General features: G+C 38.5%; 1 protein-coding gene and 1 long non-coding RNA gene across 2 annotated transcripts; one reads left to right on the top strand and one right to left on the bottom strand.

The window, feature by feature from the left end:
- The first annotated feature begins 524 nt into the window (after positions 1 to 524).
- LOC142628370 (uncharacterized) lies at positions 525 to 1,139 on the top strand. The gene has a single exon (XM_075802484.1). The coding sequence runs from the start codon at positions 525 to 527 to the stop codon at positions 1,137 to 1,139; it is 615 nt and encodes a 204-aa protein (XP_075658599.1).
- A 3,455-nt stretch (positions 1,140 to 4,594) lies between these two features.
- LOC142627728 (uncharacterized) lies at positions 4,595 to 5,268 on the bottom strand. Its single transcript, XR_012842930.1, has 4 exons — positions 5,223 to 5,268; positions 5,007 to 5,112; positions 4,829 to 4,910; positions 4,595 to 4,708 (listed from the first exon to the last, which is right to left on the bottom strand). It is a non-coding gene; the product is annotated as an uncharacterized LOC142627728 (long non-coding RNA).
- Positions 5,269 to 16,032: the final 10,764 nt, after the last annotated feature.

Raw genomic sequence — 16,032 nt, 5'->3', positions numbered from 1 at the left:
ATATTGGGCATTTGCTCCAAGCATTGCTGCATATAGATATTGAATGCCAGTGATCAGTATTGATGGGAAACATTTTTATGGTAAATATCTAGGGGTTTTGATGATTGCAATGGCAAGCTGATGCCAACCAAAAGGTTTTGCCTCTTGCCTTTCTTGTTGTGGATAAGGAGTCGAGAGGCTAGTTGGGGGTGGTTTTTAGAGTGTCTCGGGGCTTCGATTGAGCATGTTATACCTGCCAACGGCATTTGCATTATTTACGACCGACATAAAGGTATCAAAAATGCCATTCGACGGTGGCCTAGAGGGAGGGACGGAACGAACGGGTATATCACCGATATTGCCTTCGACATGTTGCTAGCAACTTCAACGGACGCTTTGATGACCCGATTCTAAAGGCATTGGCCTTGAAAGGCTGGATATGCGACCCATGAAGCTAAATTTGAATCCATAATGCAAATCATTAAGGAGGCCGAGATTAATTTGCGAGGGGTGTAGACCTACTTGCTCGCCATGTTGGACGGCGTATGCCATACACATATTTAACCAGTGAGGATGTGGACAAATGGACCCAGTCACATGATGGTGGAAGACGTTACGGGGCAATGACAACCAATATCTCTGAGTGCTTTAATGGGGTACTTAAAGGTGCCCGCGGTTTGCCCATTGCGGCAATGGTTGAGTTCACTTGGTCCAAACTTGTTGCATATTTCCACGATCGACATAAAAAAATTACGGAAGATCTCTCTCGAGGTAAGGTGTGGAGTGATTATGCAATGGAGATCTATAACAAAAATGCGCAGAAAACCGCAGGCCACACTGTGAGGAATTTTAATCATGAAACTGGTGTATATCAAGTGCTTACCCCGTACAACGACCATAGAGGTGGAGGGGGAAACCACAGTCATGAAGTGCACGTATTTGATAGAAGATGTGGTTGCGGAAAGTGGCAAAACTTGAAGATCCCTTGTTCACATGCAATTAAAGTTCTTCAAGGTCTGCACCTCGATGCGACCAGCTATATTGACCCATGTTATAGTTTGAACAACGCCATTCACACATATTCAAAACATTTTGTGGTGCCAAAGTCAGAGTCATTGTGGAGGGACGTTCGCGGACCACGGTGGGTGCCTGACCCATAGCTATTGCGGGCCAAAGGTCGTCCTGTGGCCTCAAGAATAAGGAATGAAATGGACGGGGTACGACGAGAACGGGGAAGCCGGAGGGAAGATCCGGACTTGAGGGAGATTCAACCGAGGCAGCGATGTGGAGTGTGTCATCAAGAGGGGCATAACCGTAGAAGCTGTCCCAATTCCCTTGGGGCTTCGACAAGTGGTAGTGCTACAAACTAGGCAAGTGCTCTCACTGTTTTTATATAATATGCTATGAATTTCATTTGGTTTTTGTTCTTCGCATTTGGAAACTAACGATTGTATTTTCATGTTTGTCAGGCGAGTGAAGACTCGATTAAAGTTTTGGCAATGTACGTGGGACTTGTCGTTATATTATTTATATGCATTTAAAAGTGTTTTTTTTTTTCTTTGTTGAATGTTGTTGCCGAATGTAGACTATGTTAATTTTAGTTAGTTGTTATTTTCTATATTTTGTTTATTGTTGAATGTTGTTGTAATTGAACTATTTGTTATCCATTGTACTCGTCACATTAGTTGCGTTGTGCAGCTTTTGCCTAGCCAGTAATAAATAGTAACTGTTTGGGACCGGTTGTTTGTTTCTGATGTACCCTTTGATTGGTTGTATCTAGTTGTTTACTGCTGTAGGGGAAGGGAAAAAACTAAATCTTGTTTACTGCTGTAGTAGCTGCAACCAAAAAAAAAAAATCCCAGTGGAAATCGAGTCTTTGGAACTCGATTTCCTTTGGGCAGATTCAAACGCACCGTTTCCACGGGGATGATATTTTAGAAAATCTAAAAACTGGGTAACTAATGTAAATCGAGGCTTTTAAACTCGATTTTTAAAGGCGCCATTTCCGCGGAATATTATTATTTTTAAAAGAACCACTAAACTAAAAATCGAGGCTTTAAAACTCGATTTGCAGAGGTGGCTTTTCAGTGTAAATCGAGGGTTTTAAACTCGATTTTATATATGTAAATCGATTCTTTTAAACTCGATTTTTAACGGGGCCAATTCCTAGAATTTTGTTGCCATTTACCATTAGATATCTAACATTTTCGTTAGTTGTCACAGTCCAATATAACAATTTAATCTATCATTTATTTTTATTTTTTTTTACTCTAGTGTTTCGCATCAACCAGTCGATGGTTTGTGGTATTCACGGGGCTCTTACACTCTCAAGATGACACTGGAGGATGGTAACAATCAGCCGTTGACCTGCATTAGCTTCAAATTCAATATCGGCTTTGGATCTCTGCGTCGATAGTTGAATACCTTGCCGATGTTTGCGGTGTTGCAACGTGGTGTTCATTAGAAAATGACTTGTGGCCATGAAGCTACAAGGTATCCAAGTTTTCTCATCCTCATAAGCCTTGTCGAGTCGGAATCATCTTGTTCCTCCCTGCTCCCACAATGGATGTCAAAATATATTGGTCCAAGATACAGTGAACTCTCTTATTTGTATGCTTAATAGGGACATTTCCCAGACAGAGAGGTCAGATAGTGAAGATGTCAGTGGATTGGTCGAAGAATGGCCTTCTAAGAAAGACATAGGCCATATGTTTGAGTTTATAGCATGTTATGTTGCATGTGAAAGAGCTAATGTCTCAAAAAGTGTCCTGAGTCAGATTTTAGAATACTTGACATCACAAAATAATTTTCCAACTAGTGTTTCCTCTCATTACATAACTTCAACTAGTGTTTCATCTAAATGATCTAAAAATATTTCAACCATGAATTTAAAATATGGGATAAATATTGCCACCAGTCATTTCAAATCAATTGTTGTCAAATAGGGAAGTTTATTGATATGCTAAGGTTAAAAATTGTATCTTATTTAAAATTTACAAGAAAAAGAAAAAGGAAAAAGAAAAAGAAAAAAAAGAAACAAAACATGAGAGTTAAGGCGTGACGTGTAGGAAATTATTTGATTTGAGAAAAAAAGCTCGGTGGTTTAGTTGTTTCAAATGTTAGATCTGTTCAGTGGGGCTCATGGAACCTTTGGAAGTGGAATGCCAAAGGATGATCAGAGTCTTTGATGACAATGGAGATGGACGAATTGATTTCAAAGAATTTGTCAAAGAATTTAAATAATGACATTCAGTATTACTTTAGAAAAGCGAGTTTTACTCACGGAATATTGAGTTTAGACCATAATTTTCACCAAGCACTTATAATTCTTGCAAACACTAATACAAGTACATCTTTTCATAACATACCAACAACGAACAATAGGATCATTTGCCCTCACGATCAACAACAGATCAGTCTGCACAAAACGTGTAGACATCAACAACAACGTTGAATGTTCGTAGGTAGAAATTTTTGGAAGTCATCATTGCTTGAATCTGAGAAGTTTGAAATGTCACTTTCATCATCTAACGCAGTAATTTCATTAATAGACTTCATGGCTCGCTCTTGCGCCTTCCCCTTTAGATGCTTCCTAGCTTTTTGGACTGCATGAAAACGGTCTAACCGCCTTTGCATTTGATTGTTCTCTTGTTCAAGGCGAGCAAGTATGTTGGCAGGCTCATCTCTAGGTAACTCGGCTGAGCGTGCCTTAGGAACTCGTAACCCGTGCCATCGACAATACACCTCCAACTCACACCTCTTCTCGTATAGGGTTGACCATGGTGGTTCTGCTACGGTGAACTCCATTGCGGTGGTATCTGTACTTAGTTTTGTAGGTTTGCTGACCATGATGTGGCCAACGCTTCCAAGACTCTCGTACGTGTATATTGGCATATTAACGAAATCTCTCTTCTTTCCAACCCATTTCCCTCCATAGTGGTCTGTGTATGTTTGTAGTTGTTGATCTGCTGGAACTTGTGATAATTCATTTGTTGAAGTAGATTGAAACTTGTTTCTACGTGTACGAGATGATGTTGAGGCATTGCGACTCATAGCTTACTCAACCTACAAAGTTAGTGGTGTAGGAATAAGAAAAGAATTGTGGTACATTTATAACCTCATTCCACTGTGTATTCAATAATAAAATTTAACATATTCAAGCTTGTCATGTCAATACAGGCTGGAAAACCACGATACGAATTTTTTGTTCAAATGTTCCCAATGTCATAGTGAGATTCTCTTATTCTGGGCAGTAGTTGCAGTGTACTGCTATGACTATTCAGCTGAACAGTATTCATGTTATTAATTTGGTACACCAATACAACAACAACATCACAGGTTATTAATTTGGTACACCAATACATTTTATGATAGGAAAAAGAAAAAAGAGAGCATAAATCTTTGAAGATGCCTCAAGACAGTTAACCACGAAATCAACGCCATATGTTGAAAGTTGTGCAAGTGTCCAGCGACCATATGTCCATAAACTCACATCATAACCCACACCGCTAGATAAAATCAAACATTGGGAAGAAATGTTGCTGATTTTGTCATCTTTTGGAGGTTCATATGCCGGCCGGTTTTCAAGTTACGCCGGCGGCAACGAGATTGTCTTGAGCTTAATGATTCTTTCTTGACGACATTCTTCTTGCTCCTCAAGTCTTCCATTTCTTTATATTTTTCCCTCGTACTTGCACCCCCTATAGAAAATGTAAATGAACCTCCAAACCTAAGAATAAATACAATCGTGTGAGAAGAAACGTACGGCTTACGTGAAAGATCACCAAGTATCTTTACGCAGCAAAATTTATAAGTCGACTCGTCAAAAGTTATAAGATAGAACACTTACTTTAGCATACATTGTCCGCAATTTCACGAGTGAAGGTAAAATCAGGCGAAGACATAACCAAAATTCAGTTGTAATAATGTACCTGATTACAATTTTGATAATCGTCTTAACATGAGGAAGAAGGTGAAGACATAACCAAAATAGAACAGTTGTAAGTCTAAGACGAAGAGAAACTCACATTAACACCCGCTGAAGACAAATTTTTTGTCATCTCCTCTCCAAACTTGTCCTTTCCAATGGAGCCAATGTAGCCAATTGCACCATTACATTTTGAGCGTCCACAACTATCACACAAAAAAGGGAGACGCGGGTAGGGAGAATTGATCAATTCTATTTCATACAAATTTAGCCTAAAAAAACGTGAAAGATGTTTCTTGCAAATACGAAACCAAACCTGGGCAACTTTGATTGAATTCCAATGTAGCACCTAGAGTCTACTGTATGATATGAGTTCCCCATTACCAGCATCACTTTCATCCACCAGTATCACTCTTGTCTCCTAAATCCTCAGGTTTACATTCATTTACATTTTCTATAGGGGGTGCAAGTACGAGGGAAAAATATAAAGAAATGGAAGACTTGAGGAAGCTAGAAGAATCTCGTCAAGAAAGAATCATTAAAGCTAAAGAGAATCTCGCCTAGCTGTTGAAGCAAAACTTGAAAACACGCCGCCATATGAACCTCCAAAAGATGACGAAATCGGCAACATTTCTACCCAATGTTTGATTTTATCTAGCGGTGTGGGATATGATGTGAGTTTATTGACATATGGTCGCTGGAGACTTGAACCACTTTCAATATATGGAGTTGATTTCGTGGTTAAGCTGTCTTGAGGCATCTTCACAATCATAAGGTCTCTTGGCGAGGCTATTTTCAAAGTTTATTAGGGATGGAGGGACAAATCCAGCTTCAAATCCATATTTGCTATTGTCCTACAAAAATTAAGAGTGCGTACATTACATAATTGATGGAGCACTAAACAAGGCTATTTCCAATGGTCATGTGAGGATGTTTTTCTTCTTCTTTTTGAACAATGTTTCTTGGTAGACCCAACTCCCCCAAAATCACAGTTTACATATTTCTGACTTTCTTCCCCGCATGCATTTTCCAATATGTGACTATGGAAACGTTGAAAACTCTTCTCACAACTAAAGCATGTCCATAGTTATAACTAATGAATGTCCACAAAATTATTAATTACGATGAAACTTAAGATAGATAGAGTAAGCAAACAAAATTATAATGAGAATGACAATTTTCACTCATTTAAACTAAAAGCAAAAATCTTGGTATGAAGAATTCAATCACAATAATTAAAATATGGAGGTACAACCCCCGTTGCATAACATTAAAAACTACTTTTTCCATTACAATCGTCAATCACTACTCTTCACAGGAACCAAGAAACTGAAGCTACTTAAAATTCAATTAACAAATCGAAGGTTTTATTGGCGGTGTGGGAAAAAATGTTGTTGATTTATAATATATATTAACGTGAAAATATTAACCACTATAGTTTGTGTCTCTGAAATATTAAAGTACCCAGGGAAATACAAAAACATGGAAGCCTATATAAGAAACCCCACATCCCACGACGATTAAATGTGCTAGACCCAAATTACTTTTCGAAAGAGGGAAAGAAAATAAGAATGTCCCAAATACATGCATATATATACATGACTCTAGGAAAAAGGGCTTTGGTATAATCACCCTAAAAAATTCAAACTTATAAATATGCTGCACGTATTTTGCTATTTAACTGGCTCTAACACAATTTTCAAGAGAATACCTAAATTACAGACTTGGGGTTTATAGGAGCAAGGAGAATGAGACATATAGAGAAAGCGAGCATATAAAATATTTAATATACCATTACTTATCAAAAATCTATATATATATATATATATATATATATATATATATATATTTAATTAACCATGCGTTCAAAACTATTCAATTAGGGAGGTCACTAAACTACACATCACAGCCGGGTAAATCTTAGTGAGCAATTTCTACCTTATCATATAAAAAGTTAAATTTCAGAAAAAAAAATAAAAATAAAAATTTGTATCAGATTAATCGTTAGACATTTACATGGAAAGAAAGTTCTAAAAAATTGAACCATCTCTGTGCAGTGTTTATAAAATAATAATAGTAAGCAATAATCTATGAAACAAGATAGAACTGGAAAGTGATTTTGTCGGCTACTAGTGCGCCTAGTAAATAATAATATTTCCAAATTCTAATTCAAATTTTAGTTAATGTAATAGAAAAAGCAAGAAAAATAATAATTAAATCGAAACATTGAAGATCCTACATATTTTAATCAATAACGATTTATGTATGTAGACATATGAAAGAAATACAGGATACATGGTTCTTGTTCAGTGTCGTTTCTCTTTCACTCTCAAATTACATTTGGAAACCTTACAAGTTGGGTTTGTAAAATATTGAGAATAATTATCTTTTAAAATAGCGAGAACCCATGAATACGTAGTAAGGTTGATATGGTGAACATATACCAATAACTTCGATAGTAACTCATCAAAAGCAAAAGTGATTTATAATGGAATAAACCAGCTACCTAAATTGAAAAAAGAAAAAAAGAAAAGAAAAGAAACTTGCAATAACATACAAAGAGATGGGAGTCACCTCAATGTGTAGAAGATATAATTCAGAATCTATATAACCAGGTTTTGTTCCATATGAAATATCCATCGTGGCACAACTTTATTAATCCAATGACCATAGTTTCTTGGGAAGCTTCATATCAATCTGCTACTCCCTGGGCTAACTGGAATGCAATTTTTTTTTTTTTAAATTTCCTTCTGCACAGATGTATCCTGCATCAACCAAGATTTACATAAATAGAAGTACTAATTAAGGAACGAAAAATGAAAGACATAAATAAGAATTTACCAAAAATTTTGTTTATCATGTATGTATAAAAGATTAACCAATCTAATAGATAACCTTTCTGGTCCCAGCTGATGATTCAGATCCATTAGCTTGATCCTCAGGCTTAAGAGATGCATAAACCAGGTATGGGGCAATAAATGTGCATCTTTAGGGAACATTATTGATGAACAGAACAGAACAAAACAAAACAAAACAAAACCTACTAGACTATGAAAAATCTGTTTCAGCGGGGAATCCGAAACAACAACAACCACCACCCAAAGAAGTTAAGAAACTTAAACATGTGCAAACCAGAAGTGAGTTAATCTGAGACTATTTGACTTGGGACAGTAATTAATAAAAAAAGTAGAACAAAACCTCCAAGATGGCGGCGGCTTGAGCAAGCTGAAGGGGTCTTTCAACGGCAGAGTAGACGTGTTGATGCCCTGACTCTCTCACTGTCTTCACAGCAAGGTACAATACTTGAAACCTGCACAATTTCCAAATTTAGATATAAAAGAGAAACGAGATAGAAGGAAATGGGTGTGAGAGATGCGAAATAGTGGGAAATTCGGCGATGCTAACGTCTTGCTTTTTAAGAGCAACATATGAATTTTTTTTTTGAGAGAGTATAATACACAAAAGATAAGTGCACTCAAATAAGGGATTGGGGAAAGAGAGAATTACAATTAGAGGAAGCCCAACAAAAATAACGAGGTTACATACATGGCTAGCCAACATGTACAACAACGAGATTATATGCGGCCCTGCCCGGGCGGTCTTAGTGACCACTCCGGTTGCTTTGATTATTTGCGAACTTAATGGAAAAATCAGATATAATCTTGGAACATATTGAAGCAGAACAATTACTTGCAAGGGCATTGTTGTTATGATCAAGTTGGGACCTTCTTGTTCTTGGTATAATAAACCAGATCACCATCTGCATAAATAATTTCAATCAGTTGTGCTTTGACTTTATCACTTGGAAAGTTTTTGGAGCAAAACAAGAAAAACAAAATCATGATAAACTTTAGATAAAAAATGGCAATCATACATCTCATTTTTGAAACAAAGAAACCATACCCACTTCATAGCTTGCCACGATACGGGAAGAGGAAATTTTAGCTATGGTAATCTAATGTGGATACATTTCAAATGTTAATTCCCTTTTTAAAACTTCATGCCTACCAATGAAGAAAATTAAGAACATAATAGATTTTTACAAAGTGAGCATGATCACCATTATTTCATGCAAACATGACAATAAGTTTGAGATTTCATATAGATAGCTACATGACTGGCTCCTAACAGAAAAACCAAGTATGTGGATGGTCCTGAGAACTTGAATGGAATAAAACCATCCAATCAAAGCGACTAAGGCTCCTCTTCAAAATTATGAAGTGCATACAAAAGCAAATATCCAAGGTATGGGGTGATCAATGAGCAAACCCCGGTGGAACCGATTGGTTCCGTAAAGTTGAAAAGGAAGTCTTGTCAGAGACCTTATCCTTTTCAATTGGCATTATATACTACCAATCTAGGTTGGCTCAACCCAACCAAACCCAGCACATGAACACCCTAAGGAATTGATAGAGTATTGTTCAAAGTTCAAGGAATGTAGTGGTAATGAAATTCCTTCACCATCTGGTTCACAGTTCTACAAGACGGTTAAGGGAATTCAAGGTTTTCCACACCTAGCTCATCCTCAAATCTTTGGCAGCTAGTTTTTCAAATTGTATGAGCTATCAAGCTGTATCCTGCGAAGGGAATTCTAGGGTAGATCACTTGCTTACATGGTTCTTCAGCACAAGATGTTTGCCTTTTCTGTTTGATAGAATAGGGATTTCCTCTAAATTCTGGGCAACACATGCATGAATCAAAAGGGAATCAACAAAACAGGGCAAGGATGACAAAAACTTACCAAAGGGAAGCTCAGTCAATGTGGTTGGTTTCGCACGTAATCCATATTTCTTGCAGCGTTCATTTAGACCTTTTACTAGTTCATCAGGATCTGATTGGATACGATCAGCGTGAACCTGAAATTTGCAGTTGAAAATGAACATAAACAAGTTTTAAATAGGCACACCGAGACCAAATTTGTGAAGACATACACGAAGAATGCCATCGGCCTTGCCATCTTGTTCCATCTTAACAATGGCACGATAAAGCTCAATTTTCCTATCCTACATATATAAATCTTAAGATTGTTTAACATAAATATAACAAAAGGACCAAGCACAATGACACACTTTTAATACTTTAATGATCAATGGCGAGGCCATTTATAGGTCATTCATGAAAAGAAATTATGGCTACCTGTAAATCACGAAATGTTGCTTCTTCAATAGTTAACTTGGAGGCTACATCTCCACTTTGCTTGTATTTCTCTTCATATTTCTTGAGAAAACTCAGTAGCAAAATAGGCAGTGGAGAAGGCAAAACATGAATGATTTATAGCATCAATTATTACCTGTAGTTGTGAAAATCGGATATTGTTCATGGTAAGAATAACCCGCACTTCATACAAGGCACCAGCCAATATCCGAATGGATAGATATTCAAAGAAATTCTGCAAGAGAAGTTTTTGCCTATCCAACTTTTCACTGTAACTTTCTAAGTTAGGAAACCAAAGCACACACTTCACTATCCAAGTTTAATGCACCATAAAACTTTTGAGATTTTATGTACACCATATTTTAAACATTCAACGTTGTGAAAAGGGCGGCTCACGAAATATTTGATTTTAATACGAGAGGTAAAGAGTCTCCAACGTTAATCATTCAATCAAATATGATGTGTGTGAGTGTATGAAATATGATACCTTAAAAATGCGGTTAGCGAGACTCAAATATCACTCACACTGGGAAGCTGCAGACATCAAAGGGAGCATCATCTGCAAGAACATCGTCCAAACGAGACCGCGAACAAAACATGGAACACAAATCAAAGTTATTTCAAATTCTTGTCTTAACAAAGTACATAAAAACTTCTATTGAAGCGACCGGCCAAAATTTCGGTTGCTCAAAAACAAATTCGAGTTGATGTCACTTATCCATGCAATCATGACAAACAGTAGTGTTTATGTCCAGATATGACACTTGACACAATCCTCATTTGATCAAGTGCAATACTAGATAAGCTCAATTGGAAAGCAGACATGTATGTGGACATATAAGGAAATTCATTTAACTAGCTACAAAACTGCAATTACCTCATAACAGTCTCCACATATGAGGCGGGCGAGGAAATGTAAATTTTTTACGACGGCGATGATGGTCGGCATCACCATTATAGCGTGTACGACAATCTTCTATCTGCATAATAAATAAAAACAATGTTAAGATGGTTGATGACAACACATGTAGCAACAGAAATACTCGAATACAAGAAATCGCCTCACACAACTAACAAACTAACTACCATGATGATTAGCTAGACAGCCTCACCCAACCACAATCCGGCATTAAGCATAACTGGACCCATTAATGTCAATATGTCCACACAAAAAAGTGGACCAATAAAAATAGTAAAATGGTGATATGAAGTACTTGCGAGCCTTCTGCTATATCAACACCAACATAATACCCAACTTTTGCCTTATCCCATTTGATGAGATCACCACCCCGGTGAATGTTAAAGAAAATAAAAAAATTGCTTAATGTCTACACTTTTTGGGTAGGGAGGTAAAACACAATTGCAATGAAATAAAGAACCTATAATACCTTGCCACAGGCAAGGTCAAGAACAGCATCTCCTCGTCGAGCATAGAGTTGAATTAGAACACTTTTAATCTGTTTATCAAAATAAGGAACGACAACAAATAAAGACAATGCATACTCATAACAATCACAAGCTCATAGCATGTTACATGAATTGACAAGATATACCCAATTGTTAAGTTTCTTTAAGTGAATGATTGGACTAGCTTCTCTTTCTTCCAGAGTCTGATTTGTCCTTGCACTGTAATGCTCGGCCACTTTCCAAGCAAAAATCTTGGTGCTTTCATCCTCTAAAAATTGTGAGTCGCCTAACACCACAAAGTAAAACACTTAAAAAGCTAAAATAAGAACTTAATACTCAATGAAGCTTTTATGAAACTGCAAGCAAGGGAAGGAAGAACTCAAAGTTTCTATCTTTAATTCTTCATTGTTTGGAAAGAGAGAAGCAAAACAGCTTACACTAGACAAACTCTGATACAAAGGTTGGTGTAATTCAAGTAACTTTTTTATTAACTGCATTCATTTAATTGGATTTGTCGTCTAAACCAAATAACGTATAACACCAAAAGCCCAAGGCTCAATTTCATTGTTTGCTTTCTCAACTACCAAACAATAGAAGGATTTCTTGTAGGATCAATATAAAGGATTATATTTTCTTGATTTGTTCTCAATGAAGATTTCTCAATAATGAACAGAAAAGGAATCTGATTCTATGTTTTTCAGCCTATTGGGCGGGGCATGGGAGGCAAATAGAACCAGCCAAAGCAAAGGTATATATTGCTATAATTGATTAATAAGAATGTAAGCACCACAAAATTGTTCAGATCAGAACATGTAAAGACATCTTCTCGAGAATTCATCAATCCACAACATAAATACCATAGAGAAAAGCAAAAATTCTGATATTGGAACATAAATACCATAAAGAAAGAATTAAATTCTGAAATTAGAACATAATGACCACCAGCATGGGATTCAATCCTTGAGCTATCCTCTACCTCTTATTTAGGTAGGGAGGAAATGGCATTTGATCCGAGGATCATTTGCAAAAGGAAAATGAAAAAACACACACAAAACAGAACAATGACAGCAAAAAAAAAAAAAGACTGTTTTGTAATAATTTTTTGCTAAGCAATTAACCCATTGGCTAATACAAAACTAATCTCGGAACTCGAGATCACCAATTTGTTGAGTCACAACTTTCAAGCATCAATTACTAAAGTAAAACTGTTCTTTGGGCAGAAACTAAGCATCCAAGGGTATAGGCAAATGTTAATTAGATGTACTTAGGCTTGGCAGCCCAAGACTTTACCATAGTAGCAGACAATGGCCATTGATTTAACCGCCAAAGTCAGAGTAGTTGCTTACCGTCTTCTACACCCGCATCACTGTCATTTTGGCCCCCTTCAACCACTCGTTCCCATCACCTACTTCGAAAAATGTAGGTTAAAACCATATTGATCTCCATAATAATATCATTAAGTAATCAATAGTAGATTGAAATGTGAAAAGAGGAATACCACTAGTTATAAAGTGTGTTGTTTCACATTTAGCTTTGAGTTACCTTTTTTGAATCTTATGCCGTCTAGTATAATAAGGAGGAGGTCTTGCATGTCCTTCGTCAGATGCCTTGGGCCCAGCATTGTGTCCATGTTTGTGCCCCCCTGTCCCACAAGGAGGTGCCTTTGATATGCGTTTCGGCCGACCTTCTGCCACTGCAGGTAACCCAACGATCTGCTCGGCTGAACATGGGGTAGGTCGATGGGCGAAGACGGGGCGATAGATGTCTTGTGGGAGGGTGGCTCTGCTGCATGTCGAGGTGGAGTTGGATCAATACCCAGGTCAAAGGATGGAATGGGTAACAGCTGAGGAAATGACCGTGGAGTAGGTGGACGAATGTCAGACCCAGGACAAGGATGTGGGGTGGGTGTCAGTATGGTGGGGCGAGGAGATGGATGTGGGGTGGGTGAAGGAATGATGGGGGTAGGGGATGGATGTGGGGTGGATGAAGGGATGGTAGGGCTAGGGGATGGATGTGGGGTGGATGGAGAAGGATCGGGGGTAGGGGCAACCCGAGGGCTAGCAACAGGCGGACGAGGGCGACATCCGGCCGGGGTTGTGCTCGTGCTTGGGCCCGTTGGAGTAGGTGCCTCCTCATTCGGGGCCTCAGGAATAGGAGGTTGTACACGTTCAATTGCATGCACTGCCGTTAGGACCTCAGTAATGTCCTTGTGGTCCTCTGTGCCCACTGGGTGACGCCTCAACAAACGGATGTATCCCTCAATCTGCACATGGAAAAACCACACATATTAGTAATGCAATACCAAATCAACAATGCCAATCGATAATAAAATAAATGTTGGTTTAGAATTGGTTGTGCTAGTAATAATTGCAAATTATAGAAAGACCAAGTGCTAAGCAAAAAATGTGATAGTATACTGTTATCTAAACAGTGGTTTCATGCTATTTCAATATGGTAAGATGTAGAAGACATTGAGAAGTTACCAGCAGAGTCACTATAGCACCGAGGCCTATCTATGAACCTCCGAGTTATCCTTTTGAACCGGTCATGGTACTCGTCTTTGTGGAGGCATATCACCAAGCACTGCTTCACAACGTCGTTGAAGGCGATTACTCCACTCATCGATATGCACGGCATGCTTTCGCGTCCAATCAACACCGACCTTCCCCTCAAATCAATGCCATGAAGCACAGTGTCGGTGTCAACATTGCGAGGAATTTCTTGGATCATCCCAAATTGACGAACGACACGATCCGGTGTATGTTTTTCTACTAGGTGGAAACATACAAGCGGCACCGTTGCCGTCCACACGGCCCTCCCTGCAACGCACCATGGCGGAAGGTCCTCTAACTCAGCTTCATATGGCTGCCACACCACCTACAACAGCCAAAAAACAAGTACACAACACGTTAGGTAGCAATGTTTATATTTCAAATCCCCTCAATCCAATATCTTGTTCCTAAACATGTAAAACAATGCATTTTCATACCTGGCCTGGCAACATTGAAGCTATTTGCTCGCGATATCTGTCCCTGAAGATGTGGGCGGGCCTATTTTTCTTGTTTGGGACCCACAACCACCTACAATCAGTTGCAATAGATCAATATCTAGATTATTTCGTACAGAGATAATTCCAATGTTATAACTACTAAGATCATCTTATAGATATTTACTTAATTAATAATAACAATAGAATAAGAAACTCGATTATAAAAAACAAAGCACATACAAGCCACATGACAATCACAAAATTGGAGTATATTAACGTAATCATATATATTGAGCCTCTATTTGAAATTTACACAATGTTGACATAAAAAATTGCTAGAAGCCTTTAAAATAAAGAAATAAAAGCAAGTTACATTATTATAAGCTTAGGGAATGATCGCATAATGTAGATGACGTGCATGAGGTAAAGACTTACTTCAAGGACAATGGACCACGCACTGGAGGACCATAAGCACCCATTGGCAGACCATGCTCAACTACGGGGCACAAATAGGGGAACCTGGCCCATGCCCAATACTGGAGTAACAGTATGCACCCACCAATCTGACTAGTGTCTTCGCTTGCCCTGCATAGCTCTCGGTATAACCATGCAAGGCAAGCACTTCCCCAACTGTACCTTCGTGGATTACGAAGGTCTTCCAACTGTTGCACCCACATTAGATGCACCCTATCGCCGGATTTGTCCATGAATATTGTGTCCCCCAATAGCGCTAGGATGTAGCATCGTGCATACTTATGCAGCTGGTCCTCTTCAGCATTAGGCGGCAATGGATCGGCAACTTGCTCCAACAGCCGGTTGATGAGAATCCTCTGACCAGTAAGTTGCTTATGGTTGTCTTGATTTATAGGTTGAAAGCCAAGGAAGTCCCGGCACACATCCACCCAAGTTTTCTGCGTGCTCCCTGTTATAGCGTCACCATCAACAGGAAGCCCGAGAAGAACCTCCACATCCTGTAATGTGATGGTGATCTCACCATGTGGCATGTGAAAGGTGTGAGTCTCGGGCCGCCATCGCTCCACTAAGGCAGTTATCAAACCGTGGTCAATCTCTCTACCCGGGATCCAAAGGAGTCCCTCCAAACCAACTGCCTTGATGATGTTCCTGACTCGGTCGTCCACCATTGGCTCTCGATTGGAGAACTCTGAACTACGGCTACGGCAGGTAACAGATCCTGGATCCTGCACAGGATCAAACCATGGATTAATATATGGATGGCATATGCATGTACATTGTATAAATTAAATGCATGTACATTAGTTAAATCTTTAGTTTTATGTTTTACCTGCCCATTCCAAATGGCTTCGGACCGATGCTTGAGCTGCTTTGACAACACCGACCTGTCAATGGGTCCAGGCTCTGTATAGTCAATCCGCCCAGCATTTGCAGCAGCCATACTACACAAAAATGATAAGCAGTTAGTTTGAGAAATGAACACACAATATGCTTATGGAAGTAGGTATAACTAAACAAAACATCATTGATCCCTATCTCGCCAAATTTACTCCCACAACCCTAATCCATAAAAGGACTAATGCTGAAATCATAAATGGCATAA

The sequence above is a fragment of the Castanea sativa genome, chromosome 3 (genome assembly GCF_040712315.1).
Source record: "Castanea sativa cultivar Marrone di Chiusa Pesio chromosome 3, ASM4071231v1".
Classification (NCBI taxonomy): domain Eukaryota; kingdom Viridiplantae; phylum Streptophyta; class Magnoliopsida; order Fagales; family Fagaceae; genus Castanea; species Castanea sativa.
This window is presented reverse-complemented; position numbering and strand designations above follow the sequence as displayed.

Excerpts from the sequence above, each read along its gene's own strand:
- LOC142628370 (XM_075802484.1), top strand. The coding sequence starts at position 525 with ATGCCATACACATATTTAACCAGTGAGGATGTGGACAAATGGACCCAG.